The sequence below is a fragment of the Hirundo rustica genome, chromosome 1 (assembly GCF_015227805.2).
Source record: "Hirundo rustica isolate bHirRus1 chromosome 1, bHirRus1.pri.v3, whole genome shotgun sequence".
NCBI classification, from domain to species: domain Eukaryota; kingdom Metazoa; phylum Chordata; class Aves; order Passeriformes; family Hirundinidae; genus Hirundo; species Hirundo rustica.
In genome coordinates this window covers 43,696,570-43,718,322 of record NC_053450.1, presented here as the reverse complement: position 1 = coordinate 43,718,322, position 21,753 = coordinate 43,696,570, and the positions used below count along the sequence as shown (strand labels likewise).

At 35.7% G+C, this 21,753-nt stretch overlaps 1 protein-coding gene across 1 annotated transcript in view; it reads left to right on the top strand.

Annotated features, from left to right (window-relative positions):
• ASXL3 (ASXL transcriptional regulator 3) overlaps positions 1–21,753 on the top strand; it is a 130,809-nt gene that overhangs the window by 48,424 nt on the left and 60,632 nt on the right. Inside the window, exons 4-5 of the mRNA XM_040080988.1 lie at positions 10,568–10,676; positions 12,020–12,131. Of these exons, the coding sequence (XP_039936922.1) occupies positions 10,568–10,676; positions 12,020–12,131 (221 nt within the window). The remainder of the gene's footprint in view (positions 1–10,567; positions 10,677–12,019; positions 12,132–21,753) is intronic.

Here is a 21,753-nt window from a genome sequence, read left to right as displayed (position 1 = left end):
ACTTTCCACCTTAACAATTTTTTTTCCTTGAGGAGTAAGCTTCACCCACCTTGAAGCCAAAAATATTTGGAAGGGTGGGGTGGTTTTTTTCATTTTATATATTGCACATTTTGTGGCAATGTTTTTCTTGGGTTTAGTACATTTTTGACTGTAGCACAGTCATTACTTCATTTTTCTAAACATACGTATTTAAAGCCCACAAGGGTCTATGAAATCTGATACTAAAATAAGACATCGTATATATAAAAACCATGGTTTCTTTAAGAAAGCTATTCTTTAACCTCTACTACAGAATTCCTTTAATGTGGTAAGAATTCATTTTTTTCCTTTATTTATAGTTCTGTCCTTCATAGTGGTTATTGATATTGGAGTAGAAAATGAAAAATTACTACTGCTTTTTAATGAAATCTGTTAAAACTGTTAAAAGGAAATATTTTATTAAAGGAGAAGAGGACAAAAAAGTACATTCTTGAATAGGAAGTAGCTGTCAGAGAGAACTGTGTCATTTAGCCAGTATAATAATTTGTTATACGGAAAAAATCAAATCGTTTCTTTTGAGTGGTGTTGAATGAGGAGGGTGTTTTCAGTCCAGGGGACACCTTGGCTGTCATGACTCTCTCTGATGCATGCTGATTTCTTGTTCTTTTGGGATGATTTTCTTTCTGAAACACTTTTCTTTCAGGATGATTTCAAGAGGTACTCTTTAATATTTGCCTGTGTATTTCAACAACATGTTTAAAGTGCCCTTTTTTGTTAGCATTGATTTTTTTCTTGTATTATTTGTACTACATCTAATAAAATGGTAAGGATTCAAAGTGCAGAAATGCATTTACATATATCCTTTCTTTGAGATTTTTCTTCACAAAGAAGAAAAACCTGGGGTTTTCCCAGGTGTTAGGCAGCACAGAGAAGTGTAAACATTTCTCTATAAAACTTGTATTCTCATTTCCTTTCTGGTTGAGGAATGCTTGTTGCCATATGTGAATATCATTTAAAGAGGTGTCATGGTGTTTCAAACATACTTTATGGAACATTCAAAGTATTCAAGGAGACTACTCAGAGGCCTGGCTGGCAAAGGGTAATCAGGAAAAATAATGGCTAGAGGTATTTGAATTTCAGGAAAATTGTTAATATCTCTCAGTCTGTAGTATATTATGTGGCATTGTTACAGTGGGTTTGTGCACTTTTTATTTTCTCTTCTCAAATTTACCTGCTATACTGAGAGTGTCTTGTTTTCAGATACATTACAAATATTTTTGGGAGAAAATCCATAAGAGTATCTCTATAAAATTCTGTTCAGGAACACTTAAATGTTACACAGGTACTGGAACTTTTATAAATAAAGGTTTTCTTGTGACAGAAAATGTTTAAAAAAAACAAAAGGGAAAAAGCCTGCCTGGCTTAAGGAGTACTGAGATTTGCAGTGAACTTTAGTTCACGGGGCTTTTCATTTTATTGTTTTTGAGGAGTCATAATAAAGCTACTCTTTCAGCATGAATGAATTCCATTTGCTGTTTTCTTCTGAAACATTATTGTGGCTGTTGTCACTAGGTTTGACACGATCAGAAGTTTTCTCAGGCTGCCAGCACCATGAGATAAAATAGACTTTGTTCTAAATAACAAAAAGATTCATTACCACTGTTGTATAGTATCAGAACTTGGTCTACCTTGGCCTCAGACCACATAGTGCTCAAAAGGTAAGGGTAGAAATGCCAAGCCTGATTGAAATGTCTATGAAAGGCCATTGCACAGAGCAGAGGGCAGGATCAGATGTGTTTTCAGTAATCTCTACCCCTGAGGCAAAAAAGAAACATCAGAAATACGATAGTGCTGCAATACAGCTAAAAGGTGAAAAAATGCCTAAGTCTATGCCATCATTTGCAAAAGTGAGCCAAACTCTTAACTACTGAGAGAATTAGAATTAAAATTTATGTGTAGCCATGCATGAGAGCTTTGCTTTCCAAGAAACATCTTTGGCTGTGGTCAATTAGTCACTTGTAATGGACTGTGGGTGAATACAGCCAGTCTGGCAAACTCTTAAAGAAAAAAAGCCACATTTTCTTACCAGCATTCCCTGTCTTTCTGTCCTGTTTGCCTTCAGCTAGCAGTTTTAGTCACTTGTCCACCTTAGTTTTGACATGATGATGTATGTCTAGAGGTTTATTACATTTGTGCTTTATTGTACGTGTTAATGCCCTGTAATCACTGCGCACAATGACTGTATCTAGATGTACAAAAGGCCCAGGGGGAGATTGCTACATGCAAGAGGATCCTAGTATTAGTAGAAATTGGTCCTAAGGGTAGTGGCATAAGCTCCAGTACTTGTTTATTATGTATGTTCTTCACAGAAGTCTTGAATAACACTTGTACATCTCTCTTTCAAGGAGAGACAGTGTTGTTTAATGCTTCAGAGGTGGTTTGGTAATATGAGTGAGTAATAAACCTGTTCTGTGAAAGCAGCTTCATTGACTCTTCCCTGATTCAAGTTTAGGTTAATTCATAATGTAAAACTAGACTTAGCTGAGATTGTAAATGAGATTTCCTGCTGAGAATGCAAACAAAAACCCAAACCCCTTTTCATAGTACCTAGCTTGAATTTCAGATACAAGTTGAGTTTTTATACATTATTGCTCCAGATAATTTTATATTTTAAGGATATTGATAAGGTTCCGTTTCTTGGTGATGTATCACTTTAGTCAACTGTGATTCCAGCTGCTTGTAACTCCCTCAAAGCTGCAAAGGGCAGAGTTCAAGTTTATTGCTTAGTTCTTCTGGTTTAGATATTTGGGGTTCAGTACTTTGGTTAACTTCAGCAAAAACTGATGGATAAGTGCTGCTAGCTTGTGAGACAGACTTGGGGTATCTACGACAGTTGTGTTACATCTGTACTGGTCCTTTTTTTTTCCATCATACTACCAATAATTGTGTCTCTATCTCCATCTGATTTAGAAAAACTAGAAATCTGTATGACAGTTGAGGATGAAGTAATGTCAGTAGTAAAAATAATAGGTCTTTTCCCCTAGCATCTTATGGTAGTTATTTGCAGTTTGTGACACTGTAGACAAATGAGCTGTACTACTCTGTCTTGTTGCCTGATAGCCTGGCTTATTCGCTCTGCCCAAGAATAGTAGCCCATTTGGTGATATCCAAAGGCTGAAAGTCAGGTACCATGTCTGAAGCACAAGTAAGACCAGAGATGTAAAAATTTTCTTGACAGTGCTGCCCAAATGAGAACAAAACTGGTGTTAATTAATTCTGGTTAATGTGGATAAAAAATGGTTGAAAATAAACTTAAAAAAATTAGTTATTTTAAGAATTGCCTTCTAGTCCTTTAAAATACATTTAAATATTCAAGCGGGAGAGCTTATGTTAGAAATAAACCTGAAGTATGATTTATACAGACTGTATATATAGTATTCAACCTGTATGTACTTCAATTCCTATGAAACTTCAGCAAATAACTTAAGGCTTCAGACTTTATTTATTATGACTTTATTACTTAAATGGTTAAGAGTTCAGAACATAAATAGTTTTGACAGTCATGTCTACTGTTCGTATTGAGTATTCTCTGTAGTTCTCATTAGTAGTCCCTTTAAAATTAAAAAGCCAACTGGAAGCTCAAAAAGAAAAATGCTTTTTTTATTGCTCCAATTTATGAATAAGAACTTTGTGTGAGAGGCTGAGATCTTCCAGCTCTACAGTTTCACTAGACTGTATATATAAAAATAGTAGATGGTTCCCTAGCTACCTACTACCCACATATTAAGAGATGGTTTTATTGTTTAATAAATCATGTTGGATATGTGATATTTTGGAAAGTCTCTCCTTTTTTCCTTTTATATCCCACACATCTAGTCTATTTTTGTTCAGCATTTAAAAGTCAGTCTCTTAATCGAATCAAGGTTCTTTCCAGAAATTATTTGACAGAAATACACTTCTAATGACTTAGTAAATATGGTGTCATTGCTAGTTTAACATTGGAAAATATGACATGGATTAATTTCTGTACAATAAGTTAGATAATTGATGAATACATTTATAATCTCTGAATAAATAAAAAGTGAGATTACATTAAAGCTCTATGTATTGGCTGATTTGGGTATTTTAATCATTTCAAGCAATGAACAAATTAACCTTGCAGTTGGAAAATAAATGGAAAAAATCAAAAGCAAGATTTTAATTGATTGTTCAAATCAAGTTTTCTGTTTGATAATTTAAATTGGTTTAGCTTGGATTATCATGTTTAGTCATGATTTCTCTACTGAAATAAGGATGGCTGAGTACAATTGTACCTGGAATCCATAGTCTGTATATAATGTTGGTTGAGAAAGCAAATACACTGCTTGCAGTCTTCCTGTGTGTTTTGGGTTTTCATGGCCACGTTTTGATAGTGGAAGGTGACAGGAGTGGCTTCTGTGAGAAGCTTCCCTCATGTCCAATGGAGCCAATGGCAGCTGGCTCTGAAACAGACCCACTGCTGCCAAGGCCAAGCCCACCAGCCACGATGGTGGTGCCTCTGGGGTATCAGAGATAAGGAGCAGGGAAACCCCTGCACAACACCAACTATGGCTGCAGAGAGCAGTGAGAATATGTGAGAACAACTGTGCAGACACCAGGGTCCGTGAAGGAGAGAGAGGAGGTGCTCCAGACGCTGGAGCAGAGATTGCCCTGCAGCCTGTGATGAAGACCATGGACCTGAAGGACTGCACCCTGTGGAAGGGACCCACCCCAGGGCAGGGGGAGAGTGTGAGGGGTCCCCGCCCTAAAGGGATAAGCAGCAGAGACAATGTGTCATGAACTGACTGCAACTCCTGTTCCCAGTTCCCCTCTTCTGCTGGGGGGGAGGTGCAGAAAACCATGAGTGAAGTTAGGCCCGGGAAGGAGGGAAGGGAGGTGTTTTAAAGTTTGTGTTGATTTCTCATTTTCCTACTGTGATTTGATTGGTAATAAACTTGATTCTTATTTCCCCAAGTCGAATCTGTTTTGCCCATGGTGATTATTGCTGAGTGATCTTTCCCTGTCCTTACCTCGTGAGCCTTTCCTTATATTTTCTCTCTACAGCCCAGCTGAGAATGGGAGTGATAAAGCAGCTTTGGTTGGCAAGTGATGTCCAGCCAGGGACAACTGGTTGGTTTGTTTAGACTGACTTGATGCGTTTATTGCTGAAAATGTTGTAGGTGGTTGGCGGGAAATCTTGCACTCACCAATAGCTTTGTTTTCCTCTATTTACCTGTGCTTCCCTCTGTGCCAAAGGAAGGGTCCTGTGTCATTTGAATATATTAAAATATCTGGGGTTTTTATTCAGTCTTCAATTCACTGTGTTGTTTGTGGTTGTTCCTTCTGAGCCCATGCTGGTAGAATGTTCCTTGGCCCCAGCACTAACTGCTGCTGCAGCACCGCCAGCTCAGTTAAGCTTGGCTGTGGGAGAACAGCTCTAGACTGGTCTGCAGCAGTTTGCCTGTCATCTTCATAAAGAGCACAGCCATCTTCTCATCTTGCTATGGCTGCTTAGGTTCCTGGTGGTTTTCTGTGTCACTCCCAGGCTAGGTCACAGCCATAATCTCGTGAGGCAGGTTGGGACATTTTGCTGAATCTTGACAGCAGGACTGTGGGAACATGGCTCCTTGAAGATTGTGGGAGAGCTTTTAAGGGGAAGCCAAAGGGCTTCATCACACCAGGCATGCGGTGCTGTGTGGAACACTTCAGCAAACAATGCACAACTAGACATTGAGTCAATTTTCCACCATTTCTGGCTGCTGTATATGTTGGAGCAATTATACTTAAGGCACATGATTAACCTCAAGCTTAACCAAAATTTCAATTTAATGAAGAGATCATGAATCACAGGTTATAGTGCTGGATGGATGCTCAAGAGGTCATTCAATACAAGGACTGGGTTCCAGTCTGTGTATCTGCCAGGACTGGTGTGTGTATGGTCTTCTGAGGAAGGTCCTTTTACAAGCTCCCCTGCTCTGTTTTGGTGTTGATTAGAACATCAGCAGCTACATTCACCCTTTTAGGCTATGCATGAACTTTCTTTTTCTTCCGCCGGTGGCCATGAAGAACATGCATCTCCATTGACTTCAACAGCTTTTTACATATTTCTGGAAAATTACAGTTATGCATTCTTTTACTTCTCCTTTTACTGTACTACACAAGTGGGTTTTCTGCAGCCTTCCCTGATAAGTTTTATTTTCTTTATCTGTTGTCACTTTAAAATTGGTGTAACTTCCATGCATTATGAACGTATTGTATTCTGTGTGACTTCAAATCATGCCTAGAAATTAGTTCACAAGCCTTTCAGTTTTACTTTGTTTCTAGCAGTGAGTAAAAATTATTGCTCCCTTGTGACTATTTATGGATGTGTATAAAAAGAGCAGATGATTTCAAACAAATAAATACTGAACAAATTTATGACACCTAGGTGCTCCTCTTACAGCAGTCATCATCAGATTTGGGGACATGTCCGGAAGAGGAGGGGGTTACACCTCGTGCAGTGGGGCTGAGTGGCTGAAATGCTGCCTGCTGCAGGACCCAAAGTGCCTGCAAAGTGTCAGGGAACTTCAACTGTCTGCCACACTATATTGCCTGGACAAGGCAGCTTTAGTCAATTTATTTTCTATATTTAAGACATCCTTTTTTTTTTTTTTTGCCAAGATCATAATTTGTGTCTCTTGGCAAGAAGTCTAGCAAAGACCATTAGAGTTATATGCATAACCACAGAAGTTTTCTGGGTTTTCTGACAGAACCATGTGTTTGAGAAGTTTACTATGTAAAAATAAGTACCACTTTTGCTGATGTTTTTACACATTTTTAATAGGGTTTTGGGGAGGGTGGCAGAGGAGGAAGTAACTGTAAAGAAATCTGTACTTCCCCTACATGTTTTAGCAGAGATTGATGTGTGGAAAGTCTGGCATTTCGATTAAGGTGACGCCGGCTGTGTGACCAGTAGAGGGAGCCCAAAATCACAAAATGTTGGAGACATTTTTGTCTGGGGGAGTTTGGGGCGCAGAGTTTGATTTGATAATGTACAAGGATTTTGAAGGGGTGCACTGAGTACTACCAGCTTATAGTGATTTTGGGAAAGAGAATTTATGAAACATTGAAGTGTCTGATGTCTTCTAAATGATCAAGTTGTGTTAGCAACCTTTATATTGGAAGGTTAATGAGTGTTTTCTTTTCTTTTCTTTCCTATGTTGCTGGTTGTTGTAACATCTTAACATCACTTTTACAGAAAGTAAGTAACTTTTCATCTTTTAAACCTTTTTGAAAGTGTGTGTGGGGGGGGTAATACTGCTTGTATATGTGTTTAGATGTATATGTATATAAAATACACATACAAGCAGAAAAATACTAATCTTAAAGACATACTGCTACAGATTGTAACTTCTATATATGAATGACTTCTAGACTACTGCAGTGGTTTAAAGCAGTCTCACCCAAATGATGATAAATAGTATGAAAGTTCTGCATCTGAGGACTGTAAATGGTAAATATATTTCTTGTGTGCCGACCATGGCAATAAAACTTGCAGCATATCGACTTAAAATATATTATGGCTCTAAAAATTCACAGGTATCAAGTTACAAAGTAGAATATTATTGTATCCAATTTCATTTAACTGAATCAAAGTTGAACTGATTTGGAGTGTTTCACGAACTTAGGTCAAGCTGTGCCATTTTTGATACTCAGAGATATTCAGCCTTATATTGGCATGCCTTGACTGCTGTATTAATACATGCCAGGAGCTCTGAGCAGCAGGAGCATGTCCTCAGGCTGTAGGAGAATTTAGAAAGCATTCAATAAGTAGTGCAGATCTCTCCGAAAGTGCTCTATGATTCAAACATAAGTCTGCATCATGGGATCTTTGGTTGCTGGCTTTTTGAACCACAGTCGCGTGTGTTGTGATAGCATGTGTTGTAAGCATTTCCAGCATCAGTTCTGTGTAACATTTGGGATTTTTATTCCGGTGTTTTAAGGATGCCAGTGCTGACAGAGGAATAGGCAAGTCGTTTGTTGACATGGGTCAAAGCAGCACTGACAAAGGAAACCATGGAACTTCAGTTTAATCTGTTAGCTCAAAATTAAATCCCACCTCTCAGTGTTCCCAGATTATTTTCATTTGCAACGTAAGTGTGTTCTGTGTGGTTTGTTTTGTGCTCCTTATGGACATCCTGAGTCCAGTTTTCAAGAAAGGTGGATATGGCCCTTTGGTTGCATGCCATTAGGAGTTGCAGATATCTGTAAGAAGCTAGCGTAGCAGTAGTTAAATTGTTTCTTGGCTCGGTAGCCGATATGGGTTTCTTTCTAAGTCAGTGAGTGGTTTCTATTGTCCACTTGCCAGTTGTCTAGACTTTGAAGATTAAGATATCTGCTGTGAGCACAGTAGTGATCACGAGATGTTGCCAGATCCTCTATTTTGGGTTCATTCATCCTGTATCATTTTAATTGGTTAATGATGTCCAAAAATTAAGTGTGGAATCCAGAGTATCTCCATAAGAATAAGGTGAGAATGCACAAGTTGTGCATACCTGCACACCCAATTTTGTTTCTTGTTGACATACCAAGTTTGTGCTCTGCTGCAGAGTCAGCAAGTTCTTTCTGTCTTGCAGAGAAAGCCTTAATCGGTGATACTGTTTCACTAAAAAGATCCAAGTCTGGGAGAGTTGAAATTGCTTCACGTTATGTATGTTAACATATGGAAGAAATTACACAACCATGACTGCTGTATTAAATGCTCTGTGTCTTTGCTTGTCAAGCATTAATACAGTGAGGGAAATGTGTAAAGAGAAGTATCCTACATATTACAAAAGTATTTAAGTAATCATTAAACTCAGTGAACTCTCTTAATGTCTTCTGTCTCACTGCTAGCAGTATCATTTAATTTCCAACATATTTCGGTTTGTATTTTGTTAAAGTATTATATCAAAACCAAATGTGGAGCTAGTTTTACTTGCAGGGAAGCAAAAGAAACAACAAAAACTTGCCAGAATTTTCATATTGCTGATCCTGTTTAGAATACCCATAAAATAAATGCCTATTGCATATCTAATATGTTTATCATCAAGCAGCATTTTTACCTGCAATTTTTAATTTTAGATCTAGTAATATGATACATTAGGTGACCTGTACTAAATAAATTACAAGAGACAGGACTTCCTGGCCTGAGGGCACTTCATAGTTTAATTTTTACCGGAAGAGCATGCCACAGTATTGATCTTGACATTAAAATAATGATACATGTACAGTAAGGATGAATTTTGTTGTAACAGAGCCACAGAAATCAACAGAAAGCATAACCATATGAAACAGAACCATTTAAATCCAGTTTCAGGTATTAAAAAAAAATCAGACGTGCAATTTTCAACCAAGATTGGATGTTGTGTTATAATATCGCAGAATAAAGAAGAGTAGTGTCTGATGAACTTTGAAACCCTGTTCCTGGTTTATAGAGTATATAATTAATCCTGAAATACTTTGCAATGCACTTAATTTAATGCACAGGCATTGTTCCACTTAACCAAGTGGAATATATTTATGTGGCTAAAGATGAGCGTGCGTGCAGACTGGGGACCCCAGGGAAGAAGCACAGTTTCAGATTCAGTCCCTGAGTACACCGTGTTGTACAGTAGCCAGCAAATGGGGACAAAGATGTGGTAGTACATCTACAGATCTTGTACTTCAATTTTTAAATTAAAATTAAATAAAATAATTTACGACTGCCTTCTTCCCCACCATTTTTTAGATCAACTTTTCTGAATAGAATACATCTACCTAGGGTAGAAGTGCTTGCTTTCTTTTTCTGATGTAAACATGTATATAGTACAAAGATATCCCTGTCCAAATACTCTTTTTTTCCTTAATGTGTTGTGTTTCTTTTTAAATAGTCCTTTAACATGCATTCCACAGTGGTCTTAAAGTCATTACCTTGAGGAGGTCAGTCTAATAATTTCTAAAATAATTCTAATTAGAAAAGATAATGCTGCATAAAAGGCACAAATGTGCTATTGTTTGTGTATAATAATTCATGCTGACCATGTTGAGCCAGAAGAAGGCTTTACTATATATCACTTTTAATTTTAAATTTTTTTCTTTCTCAGCTCTTTATTATTCTTTTGTTGCCTTTCATCCTATGGGATGCAGCTGCCCTTGAACTTGGTACTGTTTTGATCATTCATGTGCAGCAGCCGCATTGTCTGTAACATTTTAAAAATGAGGCTTCATGGTGTTATTTATGAAGTAATTTCACATAAATATTTGGACTTTGGTTCTTTCAGAATGTGGAGCTGGTTGCTGTATGAAGAAAAGCATAATTATAATTCACAGACTTTTTGCCTCAAGCCTAGGGGACAGATGCATATGATTAAGTTTGAAACTGGCCTGTTATTGTAATGTAGATGTTTTCAGGGTTGAGAGAATTAAAAAAAAAAAAAAAAAAAAAAGGGGGGGGGGGGGAGGGAACAAAAAAAAAAAAAAAAAGCCAAGCAAGCATGAGTTTTTTTAAAAAATAGAGGGAATAGTTTTACAAGAGGCACTCAGTCTTAGACTGCACAATTTTATTTTTCAGTGGAACCTCTCCATTAGCTTGCCTGAATGCAATGCTTCATACTAACACTCGTGTAGGTGATGGAACATTCTTCAAAATCCCTGGGAAATCAGGACTCTATGCTCTCAAAGTAAGTTTAAATTTTGTATATGGATTGTACATACAGCTATTAATCCATTTTATGAATGTCTCAATAGATATAAAGGTAAACAGATTAGATTCTTTGGTGAGGAAATGACCTGATAGTCCTTCTAACTGCTTTCAGATGTCTTTTAAAAGGATTTATAATGAAAGTAAACATTGAATGTTTTATCCTAGAAAGCATATACGTGTTCTTGAATTTGGCACATGGTATAAAAAACACATAAATTAGTTAAAATGCTGCTTTTTTGGAGTTGTTCACAGTAAGGCCTTTGTTCTGAGTAGTGAGCTCAAGAGGATCACTGACTTTCTAATTAAGTAATTGTATTAAGGTTTGATTTTTGAATAGTAAAAATTTATTTGCAAGTCTAATATAAATCAGGTTTTAATTCAAAGGTTGCCTCATTGCTTTTGAGAAGGAATATAATTAAAGTGTTAGAATTTTGCCTTTATTCTATTTATATTCCTTTTTATTTTTTTTTGTTTTGATATGAACATGATGTTTACTGTGGGTGGAAATTTTTTCTTGTTCATGATCAAACTTAGGTTTCACAATAGAAGTGGAATAATGTGAGGCAGAGATGAGAAAAAAAGAAAGTGAGATTATCTGCTTGGCAGTGTAAATGTAGTCAACTAAAATTTTGAGCTGGGGGGAAGGATCTTTTGTAATTTATGACAGATGTATATGATGTAAGGGTATAAAAATATAAAAGTATAGAGACTTGTCTGCTCCTGCTAACTAAAAATCCTGTACTTGAAATTGAGTTAATAGTTTTCAGAAGCTGTCTTTCCTAATTTACTAGAACAAATGCTGTTGTTTTTCTTTAAATCGGGAGATATTCTTGGCACAAGTCCAGGAATTCACAATCACTCCAATGCTTGTGAGCTCCAGGTTGCTTCAGCTATTTGAATTCAGGAAACAGGCAATGGCAGAAAAGCAACATTAAAGGATTTGTGTTTTGCTGCAGTGTTGTAGACACTCAACTGGAAAACTAGGATTTTTTTAACAGCCACACAAGTCTGTTTCTGTTAATAAAAAAAAAAAAAAAAGTGGAACATCTTGCATTTTATGTGATTTTTTTTTTTTTTTTTGAGCATGTTATGACCTCACAAAACAGCTTTTTTGCTTTTAGTTTGAAAGATTTTCACGAAAGTCTGGGTTTTTATGGCTCTCTCTAGAGTACCTCACAAGCATATTTTATTTTATTCTTGGTTTTTTTGAAATGTAAGCATGAGAGTAGACTGCAGTAATCTATTTTCGGAGATGCAGCAGGATCATGATTGATTTTTTTTCTTGCTAATTTTATTTTTATTTTTATTTTTTAACTGTAGAAAGAAGAATCAACATGCCCTACTGATGGAACATTGGATTTAGGATGTGAATCTGAGTTAGATGGCACTGAAATGGCTGAGACTAACAATAATAATGGAGAAGAAAATGGTGGTAGGTGATTTAATCTCAGTATTAGAGGACATAGTTGGGGGAAAGAAAAAGTATTGTTTTCTTCAGATTTTCGTGGTGTGATTTCTAAGCAATATAAATAATATTTTGTACTCAGTGGAACTATTTTGAGTGACTCCCTCTCTTTTGGCCTTATGAAGGAATCAGGAATGCTAAGTGCCTTTATTTGACTTAGGGTTTAAAAAAAAAAAGAATAGTGCTGTTGGGTGTGTTTTCAGTGGGTAATTTTTTGGCTTAGGGCCCAGAGCTAAAGAGTAATTTACCTTTACTAGACTTCAGACTTGACAGTTGTCAGATTCAGACATCTCATTGATTTCAGTGTGGACATGCAGGGTTGGTCCCGCAGTAGAGTTCTGGGCAGAGGACAAAGATTTGTATTTTTTTTCTTTCAGGCAGAGGTACTCCTGTTTGCCATGGTGACATAATGACATCTTGAAGTATCAGATGCTGTGCATTTTTTTTTCCTCTAAGATAATGGCAAACTGAAACATTCAAATAACTTTAAAATTACAATCTTAGAAATACTTTTTTTTTCCTTTTTGAGAGTTAATAGATAGTCATAAAGAGAACATCAGTCACCTAAAATTACTTTGCAAGTAACAGAAGTCAATATTATTATAACTACACTCATGTAATGATTATAGAGTGAATGCTTTATAAAAAAAAATCTGACTGTCCAGGACTTCTGAAATAAACCTTTCCTTGATCAGTTCTCTTCTGCTGCCTCATCACAATCTGTCCCACTGCTAGACTGCAGCCTGCAGTTTTGACTTACTTGGTATATGGTGAGACAGTGGCTCAGCTCATGCTCTCTTCTGCTACAGACTTAGTTTTTTAACTTGAGCAACTTATTTAGCTCCAAGGCTGCCCCTTTATAGGACAGATACTGCAGTTTTTGTGCTGCTCTCCTGCAGCATTGAAAAATCGTAAAGTGTTCAGTGAGAGGAATAACAGAGCTATCCAAGGCACCTTGTGTGTCTGTCTAGGACTGAAGTTTTGAAGCTCTGTGGAAACAAAAATCCAGAGTTATTAAACGTCTCTGCTTCTTCATTTTCTTTGCAATATTATGTCTATAAGTTAACAGACTCCGTATGTGCAGTGGTTTGATGCTTATGTAGAGTATGCTATGTCTCTAAGAGAATTTACATGCTTGTAGTTCTTTAATAATTCCTGTTTGATACTCAGAAAATTTGTTGATGCACAATTCCTGAAATTCTGCAGGAAGAATAGAGAGGAAAAAGCTGAAAAAGTTGATGTTACTTGTTATAAACAAATAAAAATCATGGCAAAAAAAAACCCAAAAAAACAAAAAACAAAAAAAAACCAAAAAAAAAAAAAAAACAACAACAAAAACAAAAACCAAAAAACAACCCCCCCCCAAAAAAAACCAACAGAAAACCAACCAACCAACCAAACAAACAAACAAAAAAAACCAAACAAACAAACAAAAAAAACCCAACCCACAAACACCCAGGCAATTATTTAGGAGTGTTAGGATGTAAATAGGATGTTACAGAATGTAAATCAGATGTCATAATTCCAGAAGTAGAAAATTGCTGGGTTTTGACTGGGAGCAGGCTATGTACTATTTTCACAGTTCACAGTAATAAAAATAATTATAGCACTTGTGATGACATGAAAGAGAAGCTGCGAAAATTTAACATTTTGAAATAGAGCACTAAATTACACCTAGATTGGTTTTAAAGCCGAGAATTTTCCATCATTTATCATCTTTAACAAATATTGGTAAACTGCAGTATATTTAACATTTTGAGAACAAGGCATTTTAATTTTTTTTTGTCCTGCAATGGTTATCAATGGATATATTAAAAAAAAGTAAATAGGACAGCAGTGATGAGTCTTTTGCATACAGAAAGGCCAATGCTGGATGTGTGATCAATTAAGAATAGAATGCAGCGTGTATTTCATAAATAGTCTATCAGTCAGCTAATACAGAACATCATTTTGCCAAACATGTTTGATAATAGCTTTACTTGTGACTGCAGGTTTGTTGTTAAAGATATCATTTATATACACTTAGAATTCTGATTTCATTTACAATATAGAAGGCTTGCCTTAAAAATAGGACCATGTCAAAACAATGCATCCAGTTTTTGGTAGATTGAAATTACAAATTATTTAATCTGCAAAGGAATCACCATCCACAGTAGGCATTTTGCTCTGAAGGATGTGATTTGACCACTCTTCATTCAATATTTTTTTATGTCAATACTTTTTGAAAACTTTCTAGCTTAAATGTATTGATAATAAATAGTAACTTTGAGACTTCTTGTGATTGCCTTGTAAATTATTGCAGTTGAACAGCATGATTTTTTTTAGACTTTCAAGCAAAGAAAAAAGATCATATTTATGCAGCAGAAATATGTATTCAATAAATCAGTATATCTGGAAAGCATTTAAGGATCACAACAGAGAATAAATTGAACAATAATGAGATGCTTTTGCTAATTAGTCCAATGCAGTTCTTAGACTATAATTCTGATAGCACTGATTAAAGAATATAGGCACAGATTTTCCTTTGGGTATAGCACTAGTTAAATGATTACCAGTGTATTGCATTCATTATAGCTGTAAGAAGGAATTAAGGTAAACAGGAAAGGATTTAGAAAAGACACATAAGAAGTCCTGAGTGAACAAATACCTCCTTTGTTCCGAGATTTAATAGGGATGGTCTCATTAGTTTATGAAAGGTGAGGTGGTGACTTAATCAGTGTGTAAATATTTGAGAAGAGTTATATCTGTAGAAAATATTTGGTCTAACAGACCAATTACACTTTTCACACTAAAGTTGGGGGATGTTTTCCTTTCCAGGAAACCATTCTGTGGCATAAAAGTAGCATTTAGTTCAGTGCAAAAAACACTTCATGAAATCCTCTGACTTGTGTTTTAGAATACGTGCGATACATATGAGGATGGGCGTTGCTCGCACATTGAATTCCTAATTGCCTAATTGATTGCATTTTTATTTGCTCTTTTCCACTTTGATAGAGTCCAGAAGACCCAGTTCTGACAGAGTGATCAGAAATTGTTTAGCAGAGGTTTAAAAAATGCCTCTTTAAATGTAGCTGGAAGCAGCAGCCTCAGCCCATTTGTGGGCTTTTAGACCATAGTATTTCGAAATAAAAAGTACCAGCTGACACTCAGGCAGGGATGAATCACATCATTCTTCAGCAGGCACATTTTTTGCAGTATAAACGCAGGCTACTGAACAATTTTATTAGCATAATAATATAAAAATTCCTAACCATTATAAGCACATGACTTGGTAAAACCTGTTACACCACATCAGCATTGCTAAGTGGACAAGTGGAATAGTCACACCTCAGGATTTTGCAGATGCTGTGGAGAATTTTTCTTTCCCCACCTTCTCCAAAGGTATATGTTAAAGAAATTCTTTACACTACAGTTGATTTTGTTTGGAATGGGATTTCTAATAGATGCTTTGTAGCAGTCCCATATCTTTAAAATTCCATTTTCCTCAAATTCAGGCATGGCATGTAAAGGTGCAGTGGGTAAAAGAATTAAAATCCCAGTTACTGTTGCCTGGGAAAATGATGACTATAATATCCTTTTGCCTATCAATAGGATGTTCATTTCTCAAAAAGCATTTGTCCCTAGGGTGTCTGAAGCCAGGGCTAATCCATCAGCCATGGAGTGCAGTTGATTGAAAATGGTCTTCATGCGATGCAGTGGAATGCACAATGATATAAGTGTGGAGGAGACAGCAATTCCTGCTACAGAGTGACTTCCCTCCCCATCTCAGCCCAAACAGGGCTTCTGATACATGCCCAAATATGAGCAATATATGTCTCCTCTTGAGATACTTTGGTTTTCAGCATTTCCTAGAAGTGTATGTTCTTCAGCTATGGACATGAAATGGCAGAGTTAATTCCTTAGGCAGCTTTCTTAGGGATAGTTGACAGTATGATGGACAGCAGAGGATCACATTCATGTTGAATACTAAAATTTTGCTTTGTAGCTACTGTGTTTTTGAACACGTTGTGCTTTTTAGTCTAAGAAGCCCTAGGATAACTTTAGTGAGGAATGTATATTCACCACTGTTTGAAACCTGAGTCCGCATTTGGATATTCCTTTCCAGGAATGGAATTCCTGGCAATTCAGTGAAGCCTGTTACTATTAGCATCTTGTCTCTAGGGAATAATACTGGATGATTCTACTGAAAATGTTTGTGACACATGGCAACATCTGGATGTGAGATAGACTCTTCTGAAAGCAGAAGAGGAGCAGTGGAGTCGCAGCTCAAACATAGGGTTTGGGGTAAACCATCAACAAGAGGTAGTTTGTCACTTTGCTTAGATTTTTTTGCGTGTTTTACTTTCATCTTCCTGCAACTATAAAATAAAAATATGGTACCTGGGATTGAGCTTAACTTCTTTTGTTTCATTACTGCTTGAATGGAGTCAGAAGAATAATAGAAGATACTGTGAAGCTTGAGGATGTTTCTCATCTGTTTTTTTTCCTGTACAGTAGTTAATGAGGTCTAAGATATTGGTGGCTTAGTGATGACAGACTGTATATTTTTAGTGGAAAATGTCGACTTGCTTTGGAATAAGGATTCACAGTTTTCTAAGCTTTGTGAAATGTTTGGGCTCAAAAACATGCTGTTAATATAATGGGATTCAGTGCAAGCTACGAAGCTGATGTAGTATTTGATGCCTTTTTCCAAAAAGTACTATTCAATACTATTTATTAATTCACAATGCTAGTATTGCTTTTTAGAAAGAATATTGCAGTCACTGTAGTACCCTTGATGTATACATCTGGTTTTGTTTGCTTTGGCAAATTCATACAATTAACTAACTCCCAAACTGGTTTTCATTTTCAAGAGCTGATGGCAACAGCCGAGTTCTGAATTATTCAGTTTTGGCAAGTAGGGCTCTAGAGATCAAAGAGTTGCGGAGGTGAATTACTCAATACATGTGTGTTGGCAAAGTGCAACTATTTATGTCAATACAAGTATAGATCTGTGTCACCCAAAGAAAATATTGAATTTTATGGATATTTTAGAGAGAGAGATTATGTATGTTTTCCTGAGGGAGTTCTCTCTGAAATTTCATATCTCCAGAGTGTGTGCATACATTTTATGCTTGAGGTAGACTCTACTCTTTAGCATATGGTAACAATATTAATTTATGTTTTGTAATGTGGCCATTAGTAAACAATCCTTCTCATCTGCTGTGGTTACTTAAAAAAAAAAGAAGTAAACTGCTGTTGGTTTTGCTGGCTTGATATTAAATCAATATGATCTGACTGAAATCAAAATTAATTGTGCTGTTGATTTTAGGAAAATAAGCTCTTTACTGGACAGGAATTTCTCTGTCCATCTAGTTACATAAATCTGTTTACAGTTATTCCTAATACCTTTCAGTGGCAAGGAAACAGAATATTTTTTGTTGTATTCCTCAAAAAATTGTTTGTTGGAATAAACGTATCTTCCAATATGTTTTACATAGATGTAATTTCTTGGGTGAGAAAGGTAAAAGGTAGCAAAATATAACAGAGATAGCCTGTAAAATTTGAAATTCAAAGACAGCATTGCTGATTTTTATAAATTACAGCCTTTCATAATAATTAACAAAACTAGTCTTGGAAAAATGGAAGGGAGGAAGTTATTTTAAATGCAGTATGCCAAAAACATTTTTAACACACTTTTTTTGCTAAGTAATTCTAATTCTATGGTTCATGTTAACAGTCTCTGAACACTCACTAAGGAGGTCTTATCTTCAGAAACCCAGCTGCTCCTCCAGCTCATAACCTAACAGTTTACGGCTTAATAGTTGCTTTTTCTTTATTCCTTCACTCGGTCCTGGCCCTTGAGGAAGCCGATTTAAAGAATGGAGCCTAATTATTCTCCACTAAATGGAAATGCCTCCTGTAGGCTTAAAACCACTCTTGTTTCCTTTTTCTACTGTAGCAATAATGGTGAATCCTCTTTATTTGCTACCCAAATATTTTCCCTTTATCTGTCACATTCTTTCAGGGTTTTTCTTTCCTTCCCCAGCACCCAGTTTATTTTTAGCATTCTTTTCTGATACAGATTTTCAAGTGAACATGGATCTGATAATATTTGTGGATCTTCAGCTCTTATGGAATAAGTGGTTGCAGCTTTCCAAAGTTGTAAATACCTACAAAGAACACTTTAAATTTGTTTTTCTTTTACTGTGGTCTTTGGTTTCTGTAGGAGAAATGCTTTAACAAAATGTTTTGTTCTTAAAGGCTTTTTTTTTTTTTCACTAGGATCATCAATGGTGACTTCACTTATTTATCTTTCTGTCTTATTTTTCCCATTCTTTATGTCTGACTCATTCAGAGAAAAGCAGTTGGACTTCATCCATAGAAATTAAGAAATAAATAATGACAATTTATGTGGTCACAGGCATTTTAATACAGTCACACTTTGGCACAGATTGATTTAAATTATTAAGTAGCAGAACATGTTTAAAAAAAAAAATTATTTATTATCTCATATTTGTACTTAATTTCCTACAGAATAAAACCCAATTAATAATGTTTTTAAACAATATCTTGATAGTCCTCTAAATAAAGTCTATATGTCAATTTTAGTAGTATTTTTTGCTAATAAAGTGAGTAGATTGTATAAGTTATTAAGCAACTGTATAATTTAACAGAATGTATTTAGATTTTTAATGCTTGTATCTTCTACTTTTGGAAAATAGACAATGGCATCTCTTATTTACTAGATGGCTAGGTTCATAGCCATGTTTTGTATCAAGCTGGATTTAAATGGAAATGGAAATTTAATTAAAACACAAAAAGTAACATTTAAAATAGTCGTCTTTTATCTTATTATTTTAAGTTACAAGATATATGAAGAAAAATACAACGTCCAAAATAAGTTTTAGAAAGGAAGTATCATTTGCTCTAAATAAATTAGGTTGAGTTTCTTTAATCACAGTGTCATTTTAAATATTTTAAGCAGCAAATTTCAACCTCATGTGTCTATTTCTGTAATCATGAACTACAGGAAAAGTCGGGGTTCTTTTCAAAATTGAACAAACTAGGTTTGGGTTGTGCTAAAGAACCAGCCTGAAGTGAGGTATTCTTTGTGTATCTGTAGGAGTGATTATAGTGATGGGAAGCTATTTATTGTTTCAGTGGGTTTCAGTTCCAGTTGTTTAACCCACTATAACAGTCCTTGTTTCTTGGTTTAACTTTGTTGTAAAAGATTCAAAGGAACAGAAGCAAAGCAAACCAGTACATGATAATATTTTATGCAAAATTGTAGTAATGATAGGAGTAAAAAGTATGGACTCTTATAAATTCTGTCACAACTCCAGGTTTATTGTTAAAAGAGAAATGAATGAAAGTACAAAATTAATACAGTGCAATGCTTATTTTTATTCCTGCTGTATCATGACTTTAAGGTTAATGGTTGTAGTGTTCATTATCATCAGATAGTTGTCAAACCTTTTCAGGATGAACTTTATCACCAAAATAAATAGGGGAGCTCCTGGATAATATCCTAGATCACCATAATAAAAATCAGAATTTTCCTTTTCAACAAGAAGGTAATGCGACTTTCAGTCATTCTGGGGAAGAGGAATATGTTTGTGATGACAGGTACTGTTATCTTATCCTGTTTTAGGAGGGACACTTAAGTTTACTGGTTTCCATTCTTTTGGGATTTTTAAATGCGTTAACTTTGGGGTTTGTGTGCACATGCTATTTCTGTGTTTTTCTTCAGTTCTTTGACTCTCAAAATTTGCCAGAACACAGTAAAAAAAAAAAAGTTCCTTTGAAGGAGAAGACAAAATCTGGACAATTTGAAATGTCATGTTTTTATTTTGGTGTAGACGTTCTTTGTCTCAGGAGCTTAGCTGTTGCCATGATTTGGATTATATAAACCAGCTATTGTTTGTTTTCTGCTGACACTTTGCAGTTCCTTTACGTTGTCTTATTTAATAGTAAGCTTTGCTCATCGTGTGGAAAAGATTGATTTAAACCAGGTGATTCTGTAAATTCAGAATCTGTTTTGTGTTGCAACTTCTTTGTATATTTTGACAAATCCTGCAAGTATATGGAAAACAAACCATCAAACAAACAGACAAACAAAATCAGTTACATATCTTGTGACAAAATAGCATTTCTCTTACCTGGTAATGAAAAAAATTGGTCTAATATGACAGTTATCTTGACATAACAGCAGTGCCATAGAATGTGTTCTCTCTTATTGAGTTAAGTATTAGTTACTTTTTCTTTCAGTGTGAAAAAAAAAGGTTTAATATCACATGCATCTTATGGTGGCCATTAATTATTGATAGCTTTATTGTCTGTGGTTTTTTTTTTTGCTTACAAACACAAATTAAACCATTACAATGTTTCTTCTGAGAAACATTGCTGAAGGCATGGGACGTAGCTACGTGGGGTATCTGCTCATCCCACTGAAAGATGGGCAGAGAAAATAGATTAACATTGGGCTACATTACTTCTGGCACATGTCTGTGCAGCTTCTTTGAGTGTCTTCAGGCTATTCTGGTGGTGTGCAAAGTATGGCAAATCTTGGAAAACCATTTACTGCTGCAAAACATTATAAAGAAGGTATGTTAACACACAAACCAGCTTTGGACACTCCTGGAAGGGAGACTTGAACTGTGTCAGCAGAGGAGAATGAAAGAAAAGCTGCTTCATCTCTGGACCCAGTGCTGGTTTAGCTGGGCGGTCTTAGGTTACTAGTGAGAGTAATAGTAATTGCAAGGCATTAAGAGCGGAAAGGTTTCTACAACCCTTTTATTTGAGTTTTCTGACCACCAAGACTCATAGGATCCTCCAGCTATTCTCACAGCTTTCATATATGTTTGATAAAGCTGCTTAAAAAAAAAAAAAAAAAAAAAAAAAAAAAAAAAAAAAATCATACTTTCATTTATTTTTAACCAGGAGACTTTTTCTGTGTCACACGCAGCATTTATTCAAGAGGCTGTTTAATGCAAGTACTGTAGTATTTGTTCATTAAAGCATGTATTATTTAGAAAGCTGACAAGTATAGCAGCATGTATTACCTGAGAGACCAGAATTCATCTTGCAGGATATTCCAGTCTACCCATTAAACAATGAAGTGTGTTCTTAGCTTTACCAAAAAGTACTTGTAAAAAAGGTGAGTCTGGCTCCTAAGAAGACATTACAATCTGGCATGAAGTTACCTATGTATGAATCTTTCCAGATCCAGAGGTCATCAGTGTCTCTTGTATAAATGCTCATTTATATATCTTATAATCCATTAAAATGTGTTGATGAGGAAGATAGTTTTTATCTAGCTTTTATGTGAAATCTGTTGTTAAGCTATTTCAGTTACCTTTCAAAAACTGAAAGGCAAAATATGCAAGGCCTCCTGAACTGCATAGAAAGGGTATGATGAGTTACAAATATTTGTGAAGCAGTGCATTTACTTAGAATATGGGTGGATTTTCAGCTGATGTGGACCTCAAGACCAGCTGAACTTTCTATAGCAAGCTTTTTATTTTTGAGGCATTTGCTTGTATTGGTTTATTTTTCTGTCCTTATGACTCTCCGAGAAATAGGGAAGATAACTCCCATAACAGTATTC